This window comes from Chrysemys picta, chromosome 2 (assembly GCF_011386835.1).
Source record: "Chrysemys picta bellii isolate R12L10 chromosome 2, ASM1138683v2, whole genome shotgun sequence".
NCBI classification, from domain to species: domain Eukaryota; kingdom Metazoa; phylum Chordata; order Testudines; family Emydidae; genus Chrysemys; species Chrysemys picta.
In genome coordinates this window covers 29,072,303-29,091,688 of record NC_088792.1, presented here as the reverse complement: position 1 = coordinate 29,091,688, position 19,386 = coordinate 29,072,303, and the positions used below count along the sequence as shown (strand labels likewise).

General features: G+C 48.0%; 2 protein-coding genes across 2 annotated transcripts; both read right to left on the bottom strand.

Moving 5' to 3' along the window:
* Positions 1-4,427: 4,427 nt before the first annotated feature.
* Positions 4,428-14,927, bottom strand: LOC135981914 (uncharacterized). The gene is made up of 2 exons (XM_065586766.1): positions 5,948-14,927; positions 4,428-4,958 (listed from the first exon to the last, which is right to left on the bottom strand). Exons 1-2 carry the CDS (start codon positions 6,438-6,440, stop codon positions 4,450-4,452), a joined length of 1,002 nt encoding a protein of 333 aa, XP_065442838.1. The 5' UTR covers positions 6,441-14,927; the 3' UTR covers positions 4,428-4,449.
* A 680-nt stretch (positions 14,928-15,607) lies between these two features.
* FZD8 (frizzled class receptor 8) lies at positions 15,608-19,048 on the bottom strand. Its single transcript, XM_005315568.4, has one exon. It carries the CDS (start codon positions 18,217-18,219, stop codon positions 16,213-16,215), a length of 2,007 nt encoding a protein of 668 aa, XP_005315625.3. The 5' UTR covers positions 18,220-19,048; the 3' UTR covers positions 15,608-16,212.
* Between the last annotated feature and the right edge of the window lie 338 nt (positions 19,049-19,386).

Below are 19,386 nucleotides of genomic sequence, written 5' to 3'. Positions count from 1 at the left end.
TCTCTTACTGGCTCCAGTATCCTCCTCCCATCTTAATGCTCTATACCTGCTTCACCCCACACTCCATCTGTAGTCAAATTAAATCCCTAAGGACAGAAGCCAGGTGGATAAGGATGCATTGTGGAATGAATCCAGAGTTTGTCTGGCCAAAGCATTTTGCTACAACACAAAGGTGGACTGTCCATACTTTAGCTTACCAGCCAAAATCCTAGAGTTTGACCACATGTTAGTTACCTGTTTCAGTAGGTCTGACAGGAGTATGAGCGACCCTTACAAAGACCTTGCAGCCTAAATATTATGACTGACCCTCAAAATGAATATGAAGTTGAAAAGATCACTCCGTATTTGCAGGCTATCTTCCTAGTAGTCAAGAAAAGACTGCCACAGATTGGTGGTCAACCTGATGTTCTTGAACAAGTTGGAGGGTATTCTACCATTTCAAGATGGACAGAATCCATATCTTCAAATGTCTGGTGACTACAGAGATAAGGGCCATATAAATACTTAGATAGAGAAACCCTCTTTCCAAGCAACTGAACAAATGCTTTACAACTGAAACCATATTTCATGATGCCTGGTCAATAATATTGGCTCAGGTTTCATTAGGAGGGACAAAAGCAATAATCACCTGCCTCTTATTTGGTTGGTTCCTCTGCCATTGATGCTTCACCAATATTTTGAATCTGGTAGTAGCCTTGTTCAGATTTAGGATTTTACATTTGATTCCCTACCAGCACAATGTTCTGATCAGAAGTCAAGAAGAAAACAGTGTATAGGAAGACATCTAAGGAGTAACTTTCCTCCTACAACATGTGGGATCTTGAAAGACTATAGCCAAATTCTTTCTGGAACCAACACAGAGAATAGAGTTCCTATTTACAATAGCATACACTTCAGCTCAATTAAATCTCCCTCAATGGCTTTTGGGAAATTAAGATGGTCTTTTCCAAGGCACCTAAGAGAGTTAGGCATCCAGTTCCTACTCACTGGGAGACCTACTTCCCTTAGGTTGCTTGGCAAATCCCAGGCTGAGGCCCTAGATATTGTATTTATCCAAAATTTGACTTTCCAGTGTGGAAGTAATAGACTTTTCCATAATATGGAATTATATGTGTGAAATATTTCCATTAGAGAGAGGCACTCCCAGAAAGTTTGGTTATAATGCTTTTCTCCAGAGGTCCCACTGCTCAGAATTCTCTGCTTCATGTCTATCTCCAGCTAGTGCACATAATGAAAGTAAAAAGTAACAAAGAGTCCTGTGGCACCTTATAGACTAACAGATATATTGGAGCATAAGCTTTCGTGGGTGAATACCCATTTCATCAGATGCATCAACGTCACCCACGAAAGCTTATGCTCCAATATGTGTGTTAGTCTATAAGGTGCCACAGGACTCTTTGTTACTTTTTACAGATCCAGACTAACATGGTTACCCTCTGATAATTAAGGTAGTGGGTGTACGCAGCTCTTCCCATACCAGGTTTTTCTGTTTCATGAGTATTTGACAGGTTCATGTTAATAATTTATTTAAGCCTATTTGCTGCTCTCTAGAGGAACTGAAGGAGCCTGCAATGTTTAAAGATATATTTTATACACTTTGAGTTTTTCAAATAAGCCTTTTATGGTCTAAGTATGTAAAAATGTTACGCAGCCATTTCTGTAGTTTTTACTGGAGTTCAAAACTAGGGCATGACATTGATGGACTATTACACTTGCAATGGTGAAAGGTGTAAGGTATTCAGCTAGTAACTCACTTGCCTTTGGGGTTGCATGTTCCTGTAAGGAAGAACAACTAATGTAATGCTTCTCTCCCCCCCACCTCAATCACTTAATTCGGAGGTATTCAAGTAAGATATCCCAATTCTCTACTTTGTGATAACCTAGATCTGAAATAATAATTTTATCATTTTTGCCCCTAAATTTCAATTCTGCTTGGAAAAAATATTTTACTAAAGACATATGTAACTCTGACATTCTCCTTTGTTATTCAAATAGAGTGACAGAGGGCCAGCACAAAGCCTATACATGACTCAAGCATTCGGGGGGATTTAGATGTGCACAGACTTTGTACTGGCCCACTGCACCCATGTGAATTTCACTCATGGTGAGCAAAATGTCTCAGGTGATGCCCACTTAACTGGTGAAAGGGTGTAACTCTGGAACCAGGAGAGTCTGAAACTGTTGGAGTTCAGCAGTTTGGATAAAGAGAAAATAGAAGATGTGACGTTGTGCAGTCTATATGGTTTTATAAAAACATGATAATAAGTGAATATAATGTAACTGGGATAGTTTTAGAAAAAATATGGTAATAAGTGAATATAACGTAACTGGGATATGCTTCATGCAAAAGGTCTCTTGTAAGGTATCATTACAAAGCTAATAATCTACTGAGTGTGATCATCCTATTTGTAGAAATGTACCACTCTTGTATCTAAAACTAGAAATATAAAACATAACTCTGAGGGCCTATTGTAATTATGTAAAGTGTGGGCCATTAATGATGGTTTGGAATCTTGATGACTCCCATTGTCTGCAGATGGTTGTGTTTACCTGTGAGTCTTCCTGTATATGTGTGTGCTGGCAAGTAAGGGTATGTCTACACTACGGGATTAATCCGAATTTATATAATTCGAATTTGGGAAACAGATTGTATAAAGTCGAATGTATGCGGCCACACTAAGCACATTAATTCGGCGGTGTGTGTCCATGTACCAGGGCTAGTGTCGATTTCTGGAGCGTTGCACTGTGGGTAGCTATCCCATAGCTATCCCATAGTTCCCGCAGTTTCCCCTGCCCATTGGAATTCTGGGTTGAGATCCCAGTGCCTGATGGGACAAAAAACATTGTCGCAGGTGGTTCTGGGTACAGCCTCCCTCCCTCCCTGCATGAAAGCAACGGACGGCAGACAACCATTTCACGCCTTTTTTCCTGGGTGAACACTGCAGACTCCATTCCACGGCAAGCATGGAGCCCGCTCAGCTCAAGACAGCAGTCATGAACATTGTAAACACCTCGCACGTTCTCGTGGAGTTTATGCTGAGCCAGGACCAGAAAAACGAGGCGAGGAGGCGGTGGCAGCGCAGCGACAAGCGTGATGAGGACATGGACACGGACACGGACACAGAATTCTCTCAAACCGTGGGCCCTGGTGCTTTGAGATCATGTTGTTAATGGGGCAGGTTCTATCCATGGAACGCCAATTCTGGGCAAGGGAAACAAGCACAGACTGGTAGGACCGCATAGTGTTGCACTGGCATGATTCCCAGTGGCTGCGGAACTTTCGCATGCGTAAGGGCACTTTCATGGAACTTTGTGACTTGCTGTCCCCTGCCCTGAAACGCCAGAATACCAAGATGAGAGCAGCCCTCACAGTTGAGAAGCAAGTGGCGATAACCCTATGGAAGCTTGCAACGTCAGACAGCTACCGGTCAGTCGGGAATCAATTTGGAGTGGGCAAATCTACTGTGGGGGCTGCTGTGATGCAAGTAGCCAAAGCAATCACTCGGGTGCTGCTACGAAAGGTAGTGACTCTGGGAAATGTGCAGGTCATAGTGGATGGCTTTGCTGCAATGGGTTCCCTAACTGTGGTGGGGCGATAGATGGAACCCATATCCCTATCTTGGCACCGGAGTACCAGGGTACCCAGTACATAAACTGCAAGGGGTACTTTTCAATGGTGCTGCAAGCACTTGTGGATCACAAGGGACATTTCACCAACATCAACGTGGGCTGGCCGGGAAGGGTTCATGACGCTCGTGTCTTCAGGAACACTACTCTGTTTAGGACTTACTTTCCGGACCAGAAAATAACCGTTGGGGATGTTGAAATGCCAATAGTTATTCTTGGGGACCCAGCCTACCCCTTAATGCCATGGCTCATGAATCCATACACAGGCAGCCTGGACAGGAGTCAGGAGCTGTTCAACTACAGGCTGAGCAAGTGCAGAATGGTGGTAGAATGTGCATTTGGCCGTTTAAAAGGTCGCTGGTGATCATTACTGACTCGCTCAGACCTCAGCCAAACCAATCTCCCCATTGTTATTTCTGCTTGCTGTGTGCTCCACAATCTCTGTGAAAGTAAGGGGGAGACCTTTATGGCGGGGTGGGAGGCTGAGGCAAATCGCCTGGCTGCTGATTACGCACCAGGGCGATTAGAAGAGCACACCAGGAAGCGCTGTGCATCAGAGAAGCTTTGAAAACCAGTTTCATGACTGGCCAGGCTACAGTGTGAAATATGTTTGTTTCTCCTTCATGAAAACCCGCCCCCTTTATTGACTCATTCTCTGTAAGGAACCCACCCTCCCCCTTCCCCCAGCTTGCTTTCAAACCAAATAAAGTCTATCATTTAAAAATAATTTATTCTTTATTAATAGATTATAAAAAGAGGGAGGGAACCCGGGTGGGGTTTGGGAGGAGGATTGGCGGGAAGGAAAAGGCCACTAAAAAAAGTTTAAAAAAAAATGACAGCCTTTTGCTTGGGCTGTCCACTGGGGTGGAATGGGAAGGTGTATGGAGCCTTCCCTCCCCCCCCCCAGCCCGTGTTCTTACATGTCTGGGTGAGGAGGCTATGGAACATGGTGGGGGGAAGGGGGGTTATACAGGGCTGTAGCAGCACTCTGTTATCCTGCTGCCGTTCCTGAAGCTCCACCAGATGCCGGAGCATCTCTGTTTGCTCACGCAGCAGCCCCAGCATTGCATCCTGCCTCCTCTGATCTTCCTGCCACCACCTGTCATCTCGAGCGTCTCTTCTCTCCTCACGTTGGTCCCTCATGTCCTCACGTTCACTGGCTTCTTTCCTATACTTTGAAACCATGTCCTTCCACTCATTCAGATGAGCTCTGTCACTGCGGGTGGATTCCATGATTTCTGCAAACATATAGTCTCGCGTCTTCTTTTTCCGACACCTTATCTGTGATAGCCTTCGGGACAGAGGAGGGAGGCTTGAAGAATTTGCAGCTGCTGGAGGGAGGGAAAAAAGGAGAGAATTTTTTAAAAAGATACATTTTGCAGAACAATGCTTATACTCTTTCACAGTGACCAACACTATTCACATTACATCGCACATGTGATTTCTGTGCAAGGTCGCATTTTGCCTCTTAATATTCAGTGCCTGTGGCTTTGCTGCTAGAGATCACAGACGCAGGTCCGGGTAACAGAATTCGGCTTGCATGCGGCCATGGTAAGCCATTGTCTTTCGGCTTCTGCGCCCTCCTTTCACACATACCAAGCAAAGCCCATTGAGTGTTGCGGTTTTCCTGTTAACCTTCAGCAGCAGAAAACAAACTAACCACTTCTCTGGATCCAATTCTCTGGATGATCGCTTTATCCCTCCATCCAATTCTCTGGATGATCGCTTTATCCCTCCCCCCACCGCATGGCTGGTATCAGGGAAGATCCCTGCTAGCCAAATGAGAAAAGCTCTGGGCCAATTCCCCCTCCCCCCCCCCGCGCTTGGCTAACTGCAGGGAAGGATTTCTTTTCAGCCACAGGCAAACAGCCCAGTAGGAACGGCCACCTCTGTCCCCTTAATTAAATTCCCGTATTTCAACCAGGTTACCATGAGCGATATCACTCTCCTGAGGATTACACAGGGAGATAAAGAACGGATGTTGCTTGAATGCCAGCAAACACCGGGACCATACGCTGCCACGCTTTGTCATGCAATGATACCAGATTACTTGCTGCAAGCATGGCGTGGTCAAGTGTCCTACCATGGAGGACGGAATAAGGCTGCACTGCACAGAAACCTTGTGGCAAGGCTTTTGGAGTACCTCCAGGAGAGCTTCATGGAGCTGTCCCTGGAGGATTTCCGCTCCATCCCCAGACACGTTAACAGACTTTTCCAGTAGCTGTACTGGCTGTGAATGCATCCCAAGTCCTCAGGGCAAAGTAATCATTAAAAACCCTTGCTTTTGAAACAAGTTTTATATTTTAAAAGGTAAACTCACCTGAGGTCCCTTCCATGGGGTCGTGGTCTTGGATACTGGGTTGGGAGGGTACTTCAGTCAGGCTGAGAAAAAGATCCTGGCTGTTGGGGAGAACGGAGTGCTGGGTGCTATTTGCAAGCTCGTCCTCCTCCTCTTCCCCGTCTGCAGAATCCTCAGGTGTAGCTGATGAGATTATCCCCGCCTCGGAATCCATGGTCAGAGGTGGGGTAGTGGTGGCGGCCCCCCCTAGAACTGCATGCAGCTCGGCGTAGAAGCGGCATGTCCGCGGCTCTGACCCGGAGCGACCGTTTGCCTTCTTTGTTTTTTGATAGGCTTGTCTGAGCTCCTTGACTTTCACGCGGCACTGATCTGAGTCCCTATTGTGGCCTCTCTCCATCATGCCCTTGGAGATTTTTTCAAAAGTTTTGACATTTCGTCTTTTTGAACAAAGTTCTGCTAGCATGAATCTTCTCCCCATATAGCAATCAGATCCAGTACCTCCCGTACGGTCCATGCTGGTGCTCTTTTTCGATTATCGGCCTGCATGGTTACCTGTGCTGATGAGCTATCTGTGGTTACCTGTGCTCTCCACACTGGGCAAACAGGAAATGAAATTCAAATGTTTGCAGGGCTTTTCCTGTCTACCTGACCAGTGCATCCAAGTTCAGATAGCTGTCCAGAGCGGTCACAATGGTGTACTGTGGGATAGCTCCCGGAGGCCAATACCATCGAATTGCGGTCACACTAACCCTAATTCGAAATGACAAAATCGATTTTGGTGCTACTCCGCTTGTCAGGGTGGAGTACAGAAATCGATTTTAAGAGCCCTTTATTTCGAAATAAAGGGCTTCGTTGTGTGGACGGGTGCAGGGTTAATTCGATTTAATGCTGCTAAATCCGAATTAAAGTCATAGTGTAGACCAGGCCTAAGTAATGAAATCTTGCAGTGACATGTGATCATGGCACCTGAACTGGAATCTATCTTTAACCTGGTGCTTTTCTAGTGAGCGGGGGTGGAAACCCAGAGGGACAAAGGGTTCCCACCTTATGCAAAAGATATATAAAGGGGTGGAAGGGAACAAAGAGGAGAGAGGAGCCGTCATGAAGAATCCCCTAGCTATCACCTGAGCTGCAACAAGAGCTGTACCAGGGGAAAGAATTGTGCCCAGGCCTGGAAGGTGTCCAGTCTGAGAAAAAACGTACTGAAGCATCTCTGAGGGTGAGATTATCTGTATTCAGTTTGATTAGGCATAGATTTGCGCATTTTATTTTATTTTGCTTGGTGACTTACTTTGTTCTGTCTGTTACTACTTGGAACCACTTAAATCCTACTGTCTGTATTTAATAAAATCACTTTTTATTTAGTAATTTACTCAGAGTATGTATTAATACCTGGGGGAGCAAACAACTGTGCATCTCTCTCTATCAGTGTTATAGAGGGCGAACAATTTCTGGGTTTGCCCTGCATAAGCTTTATGCAGGGTAAAACGGATTTATCTGGGTTTAGACCCCATTGGGAGTTGGGCATCTGAGTGCTAAAGACAAGCACACTACTGTGAGCTGTTTTCAGGTAAACTTGCAGCTTTGGGACAAGTGATTCAGACCCTGGGTCTGTGTCAGGAGCCAGACGGGAGTGTCTGGCTCAGCAAGACAGGGTGCTGGAGTCCTGAGCTGGCAGGGAAAACAAAAGCGGGGTAGTCTTTGCCCATTGGGTGGCAGCTCCCAAGGGGGTTTCTGTGATCCAACCCGTCACACAGCAGTTTGGATAAAGAGAAAATAGATGAGGAAGGAAGTGTAGCCCCAGCAGCAGGGGGAGAGAGATGGGAAGCGGGGAAAAACTGCTTGGGAAATGAGGAAAGGAAAGAGATGGAACACAAGATGCCAAGAGAATCTGGGAGAAATTGGCAGGAAATAGGACATGTAGTGAAGTCAGTTGGAGAAAGTGAAGGACCTTGTGGTTATCACTCCTCGGAGCATTGAGTAGGGAGCAAGCTGCCTGAGCTTGTCTATCTAAATGTAGGAATATGTTAGAATCCCATGAATAAATGCTTCTCTTCACAGCTCTGATCCTGAGCATTACATTTCTCATGCAAGTAGTCCCACTGTCTACAAGTCATTCATATATTTAAGTGTTTGTAGGGCCAGGGGCTGAAGAAGTGGTTAGTTCTGGACAGGGCCGGCTCTGGCTTTTTTGCCGCCCCAGGCAAAAAAGCCTCCTGCCGCGCCCGCCCCCTTCCCCCCAGTGCGGCAGGGGAGGTCGCCGAGCCGGGCCGTGGACCAATCTCCCCGACCGGCCGGAGTGCAGTGGGGAGGGCGGCGAGCCCGCTGCGGCTCCGCTGGTGGCCGGAGCGCCGGGAGGAGGGCAGCGAGCCCAGCCGGGGCTCCGCTCTCTCCCCGGCGGCCAGAGCGCCGGGAGGAGGGCGGCGAGCCCGGCCGGGGCTCCGCTCTCTCCCCGGCGGCTGGAGCCAGAGCACCGCGCTGCCCCCCTCCAGGTGCTGCCCCAAGCACAAGCTTGGTGGGCTGGTGCCTGGAGCCAGCCCTGGTTCTGGAGGGGACTTCTACCCATGACCTACTAGCAAGTAGTCGTAATGGAAAGGATTTCTATCCATGCAAGTGTTACAGGACAAAAGTGTGTCAGGCGTACAGTGTAATTATGAGAAATGTTTCCTACGGCCCTGATATAGCAAAACGCTTAAGCGTCTGCCTAAGTCCTGCTCAAGTCTAGGATGATAATGGCATAAAGACTACACGTATAATGTTTGCAAATGATACCAAACTTGGAGGGGTTGCAAGTGCTTTGGAGGACAGGATTAGAATTCAAAATGATCTTGACAAACTGGAGAAGTGGTCTGAAATAAACAGAATGAAATCCAAATCCAAAGTACAAATGCAAAGTACTACCCTTAGAAAGGAATAATCAATTGCACAAATACAAAATGGGAAATGACTGCTTCAATAAGAATACTGCAGAAAGGAATTGGGGGTTATAGTGGATCAAACTAAATATGAATCAGTGTAATATGGTCACAAAAAACTAACGAAAAGAACATCATTCTGGAATGTATTAGCAGGAGTGTTGTTAAGAAGATGCAAAAAGTAATTCTTCTACTCTACTCATTACTGATAAGGCCTCAACTGGAGTATTGTGTCCAGTTCTAGGCACCACACTTTGGGGAAGATATGCACAGACCAGATAAAGTCCAGAGAAGAGCAACAAAAATGATTAAAGGTCTAGAAAATGTGAGCTATGAGGAAACATTGAAAAAGTAGGGTTTGTTTCATCTGGAGAAGAAAAGACAGAGGGGATATAATAACAGTTTTCAAGTACATAAAAAATTGTTACAAAGAGGAGGGTGATAAGTTGTTCTCATTAGCCACTAAGGACAGGACAAGAAGTAATGGGCTTAAATTGCAGCAAGGGAAATTTAGGTTAGATGTTAGGAAAAACTTCCTGTCAGGGTAGTTAAGCACTGGAACAAAATTACCTAGGGAGGTTGTGGAATCTCTGTCGTTGTCTAACCCTGGGGTTCTCAAACTGGGGATTGGGACCCCTCAGGGGGTCGGGAGGTTATTACATGGGGGTTGTGAGCTGTCAGCCTCCACCCCAATCCCCGCTTTGCCTCCAGCATTTATAATGGTATTAAATATATTAAAATGTGTTTTTAATGTGTAAAGGGGGGGGGGTTGCACTCATAGGCTTGCTATGAAAGGGGTCACCAGTACAAAAGTTTAAGAACCACTGGTCTAACCTGTTCTTAAAAACTGCCAAACACCTGTCAGGAATGGTCTAGATAATACTTAGTCCTGCCTCGGTGCAGGGGACTGGACTAGATGACCTACTGAGGTCCCTGCCAGTCCTACATTTCTATGATTGTATGTGCAGGCTTTGATGAATGGGAGCATAAATCTGCAACTGCTAGTCATCGCAGTTAGGCAAAAAGAGGATGAAGTTCACTATTCAGGCCAGCTGAGGGCACTCCTCGCTGCTTATTAACACACAGCAGTAAGACAAAAGCCAGAGCCCATCTTCCTGCCGTTCACATATACACACACTGCAGGCCAAAGGAAACTTGTTCTGGACACTGATTTTCATCAGACACTAGTTTATTTGTAAGGATTTTTCATTTGAGAGTTGTTCATAAGGATTTACCAGCTGTTTGGGAAACGGAAGAATCAGTTGCTCTCCCAATCATTTTTTATTTCAGATTAACATTACCCATGCAGTGCACCTTCATGTGAAGGTGATTAAAGAAACATATTAATGATAACCAGTCACCTTGTGGTAACTGGAGAGCCTCAACACACTTTGAAGTTGGACTGTTAGGCTAAAGTTTACAGCCTCTCTCATTTCTTCTTTTCCTCTTTGTTCTGTACTATCCTGTGTCCCTATTTCCCCCCCTTTCTCTCTCACTCCTGAAGCCAGAGAAACCAATTCAATATGCTGTTTTGTTTCTCTTTTAATTACCCTCCTCAAATCACTCCAGATCTCAGAATGAATTATGTATGCATCTCCGACCTATGCCCCAGTGGTTGTAAAGTTTAAAGATAGCAGTTTGGTTGCTAGCAGAGGCTGTCAGATCCACTGGTAGATTTGGTGTCATAGCTAAGAAAGTGTGGATGCATTTAGAGCTATTGAAGGTAGAAGATCTTAAATCATGTGTGAGAAAGGAGGAAAGAAGACCACTTAAAGCACAGGACACAGAGTCAAGAAACATGGGTCCTATTCCCAGACCTGCAACAGAATGAATGTGAATGTAGGGTAATCTCTTCCCTGTGCTGGCATCCCATGGAGACTTTTGCAAGAATTAATTCATTAGTGCATGTAAAGTGCTCCAAGACCATAGATTAAACTCCTATAGGAATGAAAATGATATTATCCCAGCCTTCAGAAGGGTCAAATCAGTGTTGGATCTGAGATAGTAAGTAGTCTCTAAGGCAGTTTCCCAAGTCTAAATCACATTAAATTATAACTCCATATTTTAAATACCAGACACTATGATAGTGTGAAAAAAAAAGTTTCTGTGATGTACTGCACAGTTCCTACTTCAAGGCAACTTCACTCAGCCATACGAGTTCAATACACTACAGTGATGGGCACGCTCATAAAAACTTAGATAGACAGAGCTGTTTGGTAATTTAAACATATTGAAAACAGACCCATCTTGTAAGAATTGTCCTCTGTCCTCCTCCCACTATTCCCAGGAGGAGTCTGTTTCCTTAACAAATAACCTCTACTACAAGCCTGGACTTCCTCCTCCTGGCCCGAAGCAGCCTTCACTCCCCAACTTTTTGGCTTTCCTTGAGGTCCTACATCTCTGTCTTTTTATTTACTTCACACTGGGCAGAGCGTATAGCCTACATCAGTCTCTAGGCTCCTGGCACTGCAGTTATTAACTTATCAGAAAGACCCTAGCAGAGGCATTCCTATCAGCTCTTACTTTTCTTCCCAACCCAAACACTACAGAAAATGCATCACAGGCTTGAGATACTCATCCTGTTTCTACTCTGGAGCTTTTACAAATTAAGACAGGCTGCGCATGAGCCTTGGAAGCAAGACAGTGGTAGCCTGACCCCACTGAAATCAATAGGAGTTTTGGTACAAACTTCACTGGGGCCCAGATTACCAGCTTCAGAATCCTACTCTAACTCAGACATGGACATCTCCTCTGAGCTTAGACACTTGACTTTGCCCTTCAGCCTTAAGTTCCCTTCCCCATGTAAAGATGAACACAATGTTGCTTACCTCTCTCCATAGGGTGTTGGTAACGTTTGTCAAGCACATTCAAAGAACTCAGGAGTTAGAAAGCACCATGATACTTTGCTTTCTAAAGTATTACATAGGAAGATTCCACAACACCCGCAGACACACACTATCCTCAACACCTCTTTTCAAGCATCTCTTGCTTTTGTAGTTACTATTTAAATAAAGTGTGTGGGGGGGGAGAGTTATGGCATGGGCCAAGGTAAGTTTCCCAGAATGCCTGGGTCTTAAAGCCACATCTATACTTTTTCAATATAGTTATACAGAAAACCCTTCTGCCAACCCAAATTCCAGTTTCACTAACTCATTATAATCACCTGTGGCAGCTGCTGGCATTGCTCATGCCAGGGAAAAAGTCAAGCAGGGGTCAGAAGGCTAACATATAGCTCTGAGGGAACCAACCCTACTGTGAGTTGTTATTCATTTGCATATTCTAGCACACCTGTGAAGTTCTGCCTCATTAAAAAGCCCACAGGAAGCTAGGCTAGTTCCTTAGAAAACTACAGCACTGCATTGGCATTAGTGCGTTATGGATAACAACCCACATATTTTCCTTTTGAAGGACCATATAAGGAAAAGGGTCCAGGAAGAGAAGGAAAGTTTAAAAGGTACGTTGGCCCATAGAGAGGGAGGGAAAATAAAGTAAGCACAGTTCTTCCTATTTACCCAACTCAGCTTGGATACTAAGCTATAAGATCCTCCTATTAACTCCCTGGGGGTTGTCCTTGAGATACCAAACTTTTCAAATGTTGTCACATAATCAGTTATGTAGAAAGACTGTAAACAATACAGCTTTGCATCAGCTCTCAGTTTATATATATATATATAGAGAGAGAGAGAGAGAGAGAGACCAGCCTATGATTAACATATTAATTGTATCCTTGTGTGACCAATGTATCTATTATAATTTGGCCAGTAGGTGGCGCTGTAGTATAAATTACTGATAAATGGTTTTAGTCCATTTTTAAGAAATTTGCATTACATGTGTTTCTACTGTGACTATTTTTTTAGTAACTCTTGTAACTTTAGGTATATGGTAGATTGTCATCACATGTTAAAACTGTTCTGTAATAGTTCACAGTATTCCATTGCTTATTTGGAGCTGGAAATTGAGTCAGATTTTTAACACTGATGAATTGTGGTGGAATGACTTGTCATTGTCTAGTTGAATTAATGGAGCTATCCTATCTCCTAGAACTGGAAGGGACCTTGAAAGGTCATCAAGTCCAGCCCCCTGCCTTCACTAGCAGGACCAAGTACTGATTTTGCCCCACATCCCTAAGTGGCCCTCTCAAGGACTGAACTCACAACCCTGGGTTTAGCAGGCCAATGCTCAAACCACTGAGCTATCCCTCCCCCAGAAACAATACAGTTTGATTTCTCTTTTCTTGTATTTCTAGTGCCTTCCTTCTGTTCTTCTAAAGCCATTGTTGCATATAAAGTCTCCAGCCCAAACATGAGTTTTGATTTTCTAGCTTCAAACACACTTAGGGTCAGAGCTGACCAATGGTGCAATGACAACAATTTCCCACAGCTATTATGACCATGAGGTGAATCTTTATATCTACTAATACTGACAATTTTGCAAATTACTTACTGGTTATAACTAAGTGAAATAGATGGTACCTGTGCTGAAGAGGCAGTATGAGGACTCAGGGTTGTACTAGTTAATAGGCTATTTCTCAAACAATTAAGTAGCTGGTAAGCTACTACAAAGTCTTTCTGGCTTTTTAAACTTTGTGTGCATAATCAAAGGAGGTTCCCTCAACTGGTGCCTAGGCATGTCAAGCTACAGAGCCACCACATTCCAGCTTTTTTGCTGAAAGTGCTTTTATGGCAGTACTTGGTGTCCTGCTACAGCAACCACATGCGGATATAACTCTTGTGATAATACTTTAGAATAAGTTTCTTCAAACCTTCATTCTAGAGGTGAGTGGAGGTAGAGGAGCCCAAATTTTATCTGGCAATAGCTGATGCTAAAATATGTGACTTTATTAAGCATTCCTTAGGAGGAAAAAACTCTCTCCATAACCACATGGAGGTTTTTTTCCCCTAAGTGCCAGGTAACACCATTATTTTTATATGTGGTGCACATGGTGTAGGAATTATGTTTTTAAAACCACAATCTGACTCGCCTAAAGAAAAAGGCAGGTCTGTAACAGTCTTGTTCAGCTATGTACTAACTATTTATGCTAATACAGGCTTTTCTACAATGCTGCACAAATAGCACTGGCGAGAAGTCTGAAGTGGCTCATATTTACAGGGAGATAACTTCACTTTAAGTATTGTCTGTACACAGAGTTAACAGGGCCAGGCTTTTGGGCTCCCCCCCCCCCCCTTATGATTCAATTAACACTATAAAAGTGGAAGTTCCTGTTTAGTTATGGGAACTCCTGAAGGGGACACCATAATCAAATCAAAAACTCACTGGGACAAAGTTTTTCCCACCAATGATGATTGATGCCTATGTCATTAGTAGGGCAGCTGTCCATCTCTTATCTTGATTGACAGGTTAATAAGGGACCTGGGGCTATCTTTTCATTGCTAAGACACAACCTAACCAATTGCTTTTAAATTATTGCTAATCTCTCAGAAAATAAGCAGAATGCATAAAAATATCTTTCTGGAGCAAAGTAGTGTCTATTGCAGCTTTTACTTCTCATGGTCTACAGAATCCTAATTCTGAAAACATACCAGAATTTAGTCATTAATTTCCCGGCAATAAAGGGTTTTTTTAAAAAGAAAAACTTTTAGTTTATAATAATAGTTCTTTGCTTCAATTAGGAGTAAAAGAGAAGGGAGTTTTGTAATGCAATTGTCCTGCAAAGGAAAATGCTTTAAATTGGGTAGATTATGTGAGCAGACCACCTGTAGGGCATTCATGTCTTTTTTCTATACTGCTCCAACCCATGCCTTGCTGCCTGCAGACTGGCTAACAATGGAGGGAAAAAGCTGTTTAAAAGGCTGTTCTCCCTTTTCCCTCTGCTGTTCACTAACTGTTACAAGTCCTCCTCTTTTTATTTTAAAAAAAGTCCCACATCTCTTTAATTGAAGAACTTTAAGGCTCCATGGTGGCCAATTCCGCAACAAGAGGAACCCAGCAGCAGGGAAAGAAACTTCAGACTATACATCATGTTTGGAGAAGAGAAAAGATCAAAGTTTTTCCAAACTCAAAAGAGACCAAGTTCCCTACAGATTAACCCTATTCATTTAGCCCCTCTTAAAGGAATGATGTTCTGAGCCACTGAGCAGACAGGTAAAAAGTTCAACAATTGCCAAAGCATTCTTCTGTTAATTCAACAGCCTTCTGCTCAAATAAATTAGCTTAGTCTTGACAGAAGAACAATACCTTTTCTTTTGAAAAAGGACCATATTTGATATACAAAAGTTAAGTATGAAAGGTTAAGGTGTTAACCTTAGTTTAATCTGTTAAGGAAAGACTGATCTAACAATTCTCAACTTACTGTTCTACTGTAAAACATGATCTATGGATTTGAAACATTAACCTTTACACTTTAGCCGTATGCAGCCCCTCTAAAGGCAGGTGCTTACAAAAGACAGACAATAGCTATGAAAGGTAGTGTGAGTGTTCACATTCCTAAAATAACATCCATTTTACAGGATACATAACAAGGCATGTGGGAGATTACTGCCTTGTACAACTTTAGTTTACATACAGTGTGATGGCTTACAAAGCATAGAGCAGCAAAGAATTACGGTAAGGCACCTCAGGTTTTAGAACATTCAACAAGTCAGTCTAAAATTGTTTTTCTTAAATCTCACATTTTAACTTAAAGATAAGTAACTGCATTAAGGATTGCATTGTTAATATAGCTTATAGTGACATCTTTCAGTGACAGAGTTAACTACTAACAACATCTGGAATAATCAGGGTAGGAGGAGGGGGAAGCTTGGAAAAATCATTTATCAAAAGTCATTTTATTGACAAAATAGAATACTCAAATATTTGCTCTTACAGGGGGAGCCTCTAAACTTTTTACAAAAAAATGTACAGACTGTATAGCTTTGGATATATACATATCTTACATATTTGTACAAAGTAATAATTATATAAATACATTGTTTACTGCAAAACCCGTATTTATTTTGGGTGTATAATTAAGACATGATGTGTGTGTTTAAGGCATTTGCCTGGTCGTTAATACCCAAAACCTGCAGTCCCATCAGGCCATCAACCTCCTCCGTTGAAGGGGGCTCTACTGCAAGTCCAGAGAGAGAATCAGAAACTACTTCTTGTCCTGCTCGCTGCAGCAACTGCTGAGCCTCCTCCACCCTTTTCTGCCAGCACAATACTAAGCTGACGCCTTGAAATACAGGCTCCCTGCATATGAATGGAGACGGGGAAGGAGGGGGGCTAGTGCTTGGGGCCTCTGCCGGCTGAATTGTTCTGCACAAGCCGTAGCTAATGGGGACCATTAGGGGTTCATTAACGGCACCAAACAGTGAGGAAGCATTTCATACAGGCCAGCGGCGCCCCCCCCCCCCCCACTGGCCTCTCCAGCTCTCACACTTGAGACAAGGGCATCTGCTTGGGGTAGGACACAGAACTGGCGGTGCCCGATCTCCACGTTAAGCCAGTGCTGACATCGCTGTACATGGAACCGCCGCCGCCGCCTCCTCCCCCTGCCAGTCCCCCCGCCGCCGCGGCAGCTACCTGCCCCCCGCCCCCTGCTCCCGTGGGCCCGGCGGCTGCGGCTCCCTTGCTCGCCCAGCAGCAGCGGGTGCAGAGGGCCCTCCAGGACTCCAGGGTCTTCCCGGACCAGACCCAGACGCCGGAGGTGATGCCCACCACCAGGCACATGAAGTACTTGAGCATGAAGACGGCGTAGTCGGGGCGGCGGGCCTGGTCGGGCTGCTGGTCGCGGAGGCAGGGGCAGTTGTGCGTGGCCTCCCAGCGGGGCCGGTTGTGCTGCTCGTAGAAGAGGCAGGCCACCACGCTGGCGGCCGGCACCGTGTAGAGCACGGTGAAGAGCCCCAGGCGGATCATCAGCTTCTCCAGCTTGTGCGTCTTGGTGGGGCCGCCCTGCTGCTTGATCACGCTGCGGATGCGGAAGAGCGAGACGAAGCCGGCCAGCAGGAACATGGAGCCGATGGCCAGGTAGATGAGCAGCGGCGCCAGCACGAAGCCCCGCAGGTTCTCCAGGCTCTGGTTGCCCACGTAGCAGATGCCGGCCACGGGGTCGCCGTCCACGGAGCTGAGGGCCAGGACGGCGATGGACTTGACGCTGGGCAGCAGCCAGGCGGCCAGGTGGAAGTACTGCGCGTAGCCGGCGATGGCTTCGTTGCCCCACTTCATGCCGGCGGCCAGGAACCAGGTGAGGGAGAGGATGACCCACCAGATGGAGCTGGCCATGCCGAAGAAGTACACCAGCAGGAAGACCACGGTGCACAGCGCCGGGCCCGTGCTCTCGTAGCGCACGTGCTCGGCCACCGCCAGCTCCGGCTGCAGCTCCGCCGCGCCCCCTGCCGCGCCCCGCCCGCCCGCGGCCCCCGCCGCGGCGCTCCCGCCGGCCCCAGCAGCTCCGGCCCCAGCTCCGCCGGCTCCTGCCCCGCCGCTGCACGCCACCTTCTCGTGCCCGGCCACCAGGCGCACCAGGTAGCCAAGCGAGACGAAGAGGTAGCAGGCGGCCAGGAAGATGATGGGCCGCTCCGGGTACTTGAACCGCTCCATGTCGATGAGGAAGGTGGAGACGGTGGCGAAGGTGGAGAGGAAGCAGAGCACCGACCACAGGCCGATCCAGAAGGCGGTGAAGGCGCGCTCGTCCGGGCTGAAGTAGGGGTTGTGGCAGGGCAGCGCGCAGTTGGCGATCTGCCCCGTCTTCACCCGGTTGTAGAGCGGGTGGCGCTCGCTGGACACCGACACCATGGGCGCCCGGCACTGGCAGCCTGGCTCGCAAGGGGGAGGCGGCCGGGGCTTGCGGGGGAGCTCGGCCGGGGGCGCAGCGGCCGCGGGGGGCCTTGCAGCGCCACCCGCCTTCCCGCCGCGGTGCGGGGGCTTGGCCGGGGGCGGCGCGGCGGTGGTGAGGTCGGTGCGGTTGTAGTCCATGCACAGCGTGTCCGGGTTGCCCTGCTCCGGCAGGCGGTCGCAGCGCATCCTGTCGGGCCAGGCGAAGCCGTACTGGCGCATGAGCGGGGCGCAGCCGGCCTTGGCCCGCTCACAGACGCTGCGGCAGGGCGGCAGCGGCTTCTTATAGTCCTCCAGGCAGATGGGAGTGTACATGCTGCAGAGGAAGAAGCGCAGGTCGGCCGAGCACTGGATCTCCACCAGCGGCCAGAACTGGTGCACCTCCAGCCCCGCCTCGTCCTGCGTGTCGTGGTTGAACTGGTTGGGCATGTAGGTGTAGTTGTAGCCGATGCCTTTGCACAGGGGCACGGTGATCTCCTGGCACGACAGCTCCTTGGCCGAGGAGGCGGCGGCGGCGGCAGCGGAGGAGGCGGCGGCGCTCGAGCGCTGCAGCAGGGAGAAGGCAGCGAGCAGCGAGGTGATTTCCAGCAGGTAACTCCGCTCCATGCTCGGCGAGAGGCGGCGGCCGCCCGGCAGCGCCGAGTCCTCTCTGCCCCCTAGTAGCGGAAGGCGCCGGGGGCACCGCAAACGCCCTGAGGAATGGCCTCTCCCGGGGTGCCCCGCCTCCGGGGTGTATTGTCCTACAGGCAGCCCCGCGTCCCGCCTCTGCCCGCAGGGTGAGCCCCCCGGCTTGCTGCTGCAGGTGCCCGGCAACGCACCGCCACCCTCCGCAGGGCTCGCCGGGCCGGGCAGGACACAGCCCTGGGGACGCCTCTTCTCGCCTGTCCGGGGCAGGGGGAAGCCCCGCAAACAGCCCCCTTCCGCGCCTCCTGCAGCGCTCCGGGTCCAGGAACAGGCGCGTAAAGCCCGCGGGGGTGTGCGCGCTCAATCCGCTCGGAGGAGGCTTCTCAGCCGCTGTCTCATCTCCGGTCGGCTCGGGGGCTGCACCCGCGCTCCCCGCTGCTCCAGCGGCCGCTGAGCTCCCGGCCGGGCGCCGCAACTTTCGCCTTCAGTCCCTGCGGTGCCCAGCCAAGATGGCTGAGAGCTCCCGGAGCCACGGACTTAGCCTCCGCGGCCCCCAGTAGCCGGCCCGAACCACCCGGGAGGGGGTCCCCGGTGCCCCTGTAGCCGCGCGAGCCTCCCCGAGCCCGCAGCAGCACGGTCCGGCCGCAGGCGCTGTAATCCCCCCGCGCCGCTGCGGAGCCACCTGGGTCTCGGCAGCTACAGCGCCCTTTGCACAACTTCTCGCTCTCCGGCCCCGGCAGCGCCAGGCCGGTCACTGCGCTCTCATGAATATTTATACCGAGCGCTGCCAGGCCCCGCCCCTCGCGCCCCAGTCACCTATCACGCGGCCTCCGGGCGGGGAGCAGGGAAGCCGGCCCACAACCTCCCTTAAGGTGGAACGGACCCAGCGCTCTGCCCTCAGCACCTTGTTTGCAAAATCCGATGTGCTCGTTATCCCTCATGATTTTCCAGGGGCGATGTCTGTTCCTTTAAGGTGCAGTTTATTAGCTGTAAATGTTTCCTGGCAGGCAAGTAGTGATAAGAATTGCTTAAGCAAGGACGAGGAGACTCCCTTCTAGTTTGGGGGCATTTCTTTCTCTTTTCGTGGTATGGTTTCAGAGACCTCTGGCTACTGCTCTGCGTAGGAGTAAGAATAAGTTTTCACCTGTG

Coding starts and splice junctions, on each gene's coding strand:
- FZD8 (XM_005315568.4), bottom strand. CDS start 18,219: ATGGAGCGGAGTTACCTGCTGGAAATCACCTCGCTGCTCGCTGCCTTC.
- LOC135981914 (XM_065586766.1), bottom strand. CDS start 6,440: ATGGACCGTACGGGAGGTACTGGATCTGATTGCTATATGGGGAGAAGA. Junction 4,959..5,947: donor CCCCATGGAAGGGACCTCAG/GTGAGTTTACCT, acceptor CCCTCCCTCCAG/CAGCTGCAAATTCTTCAAGC.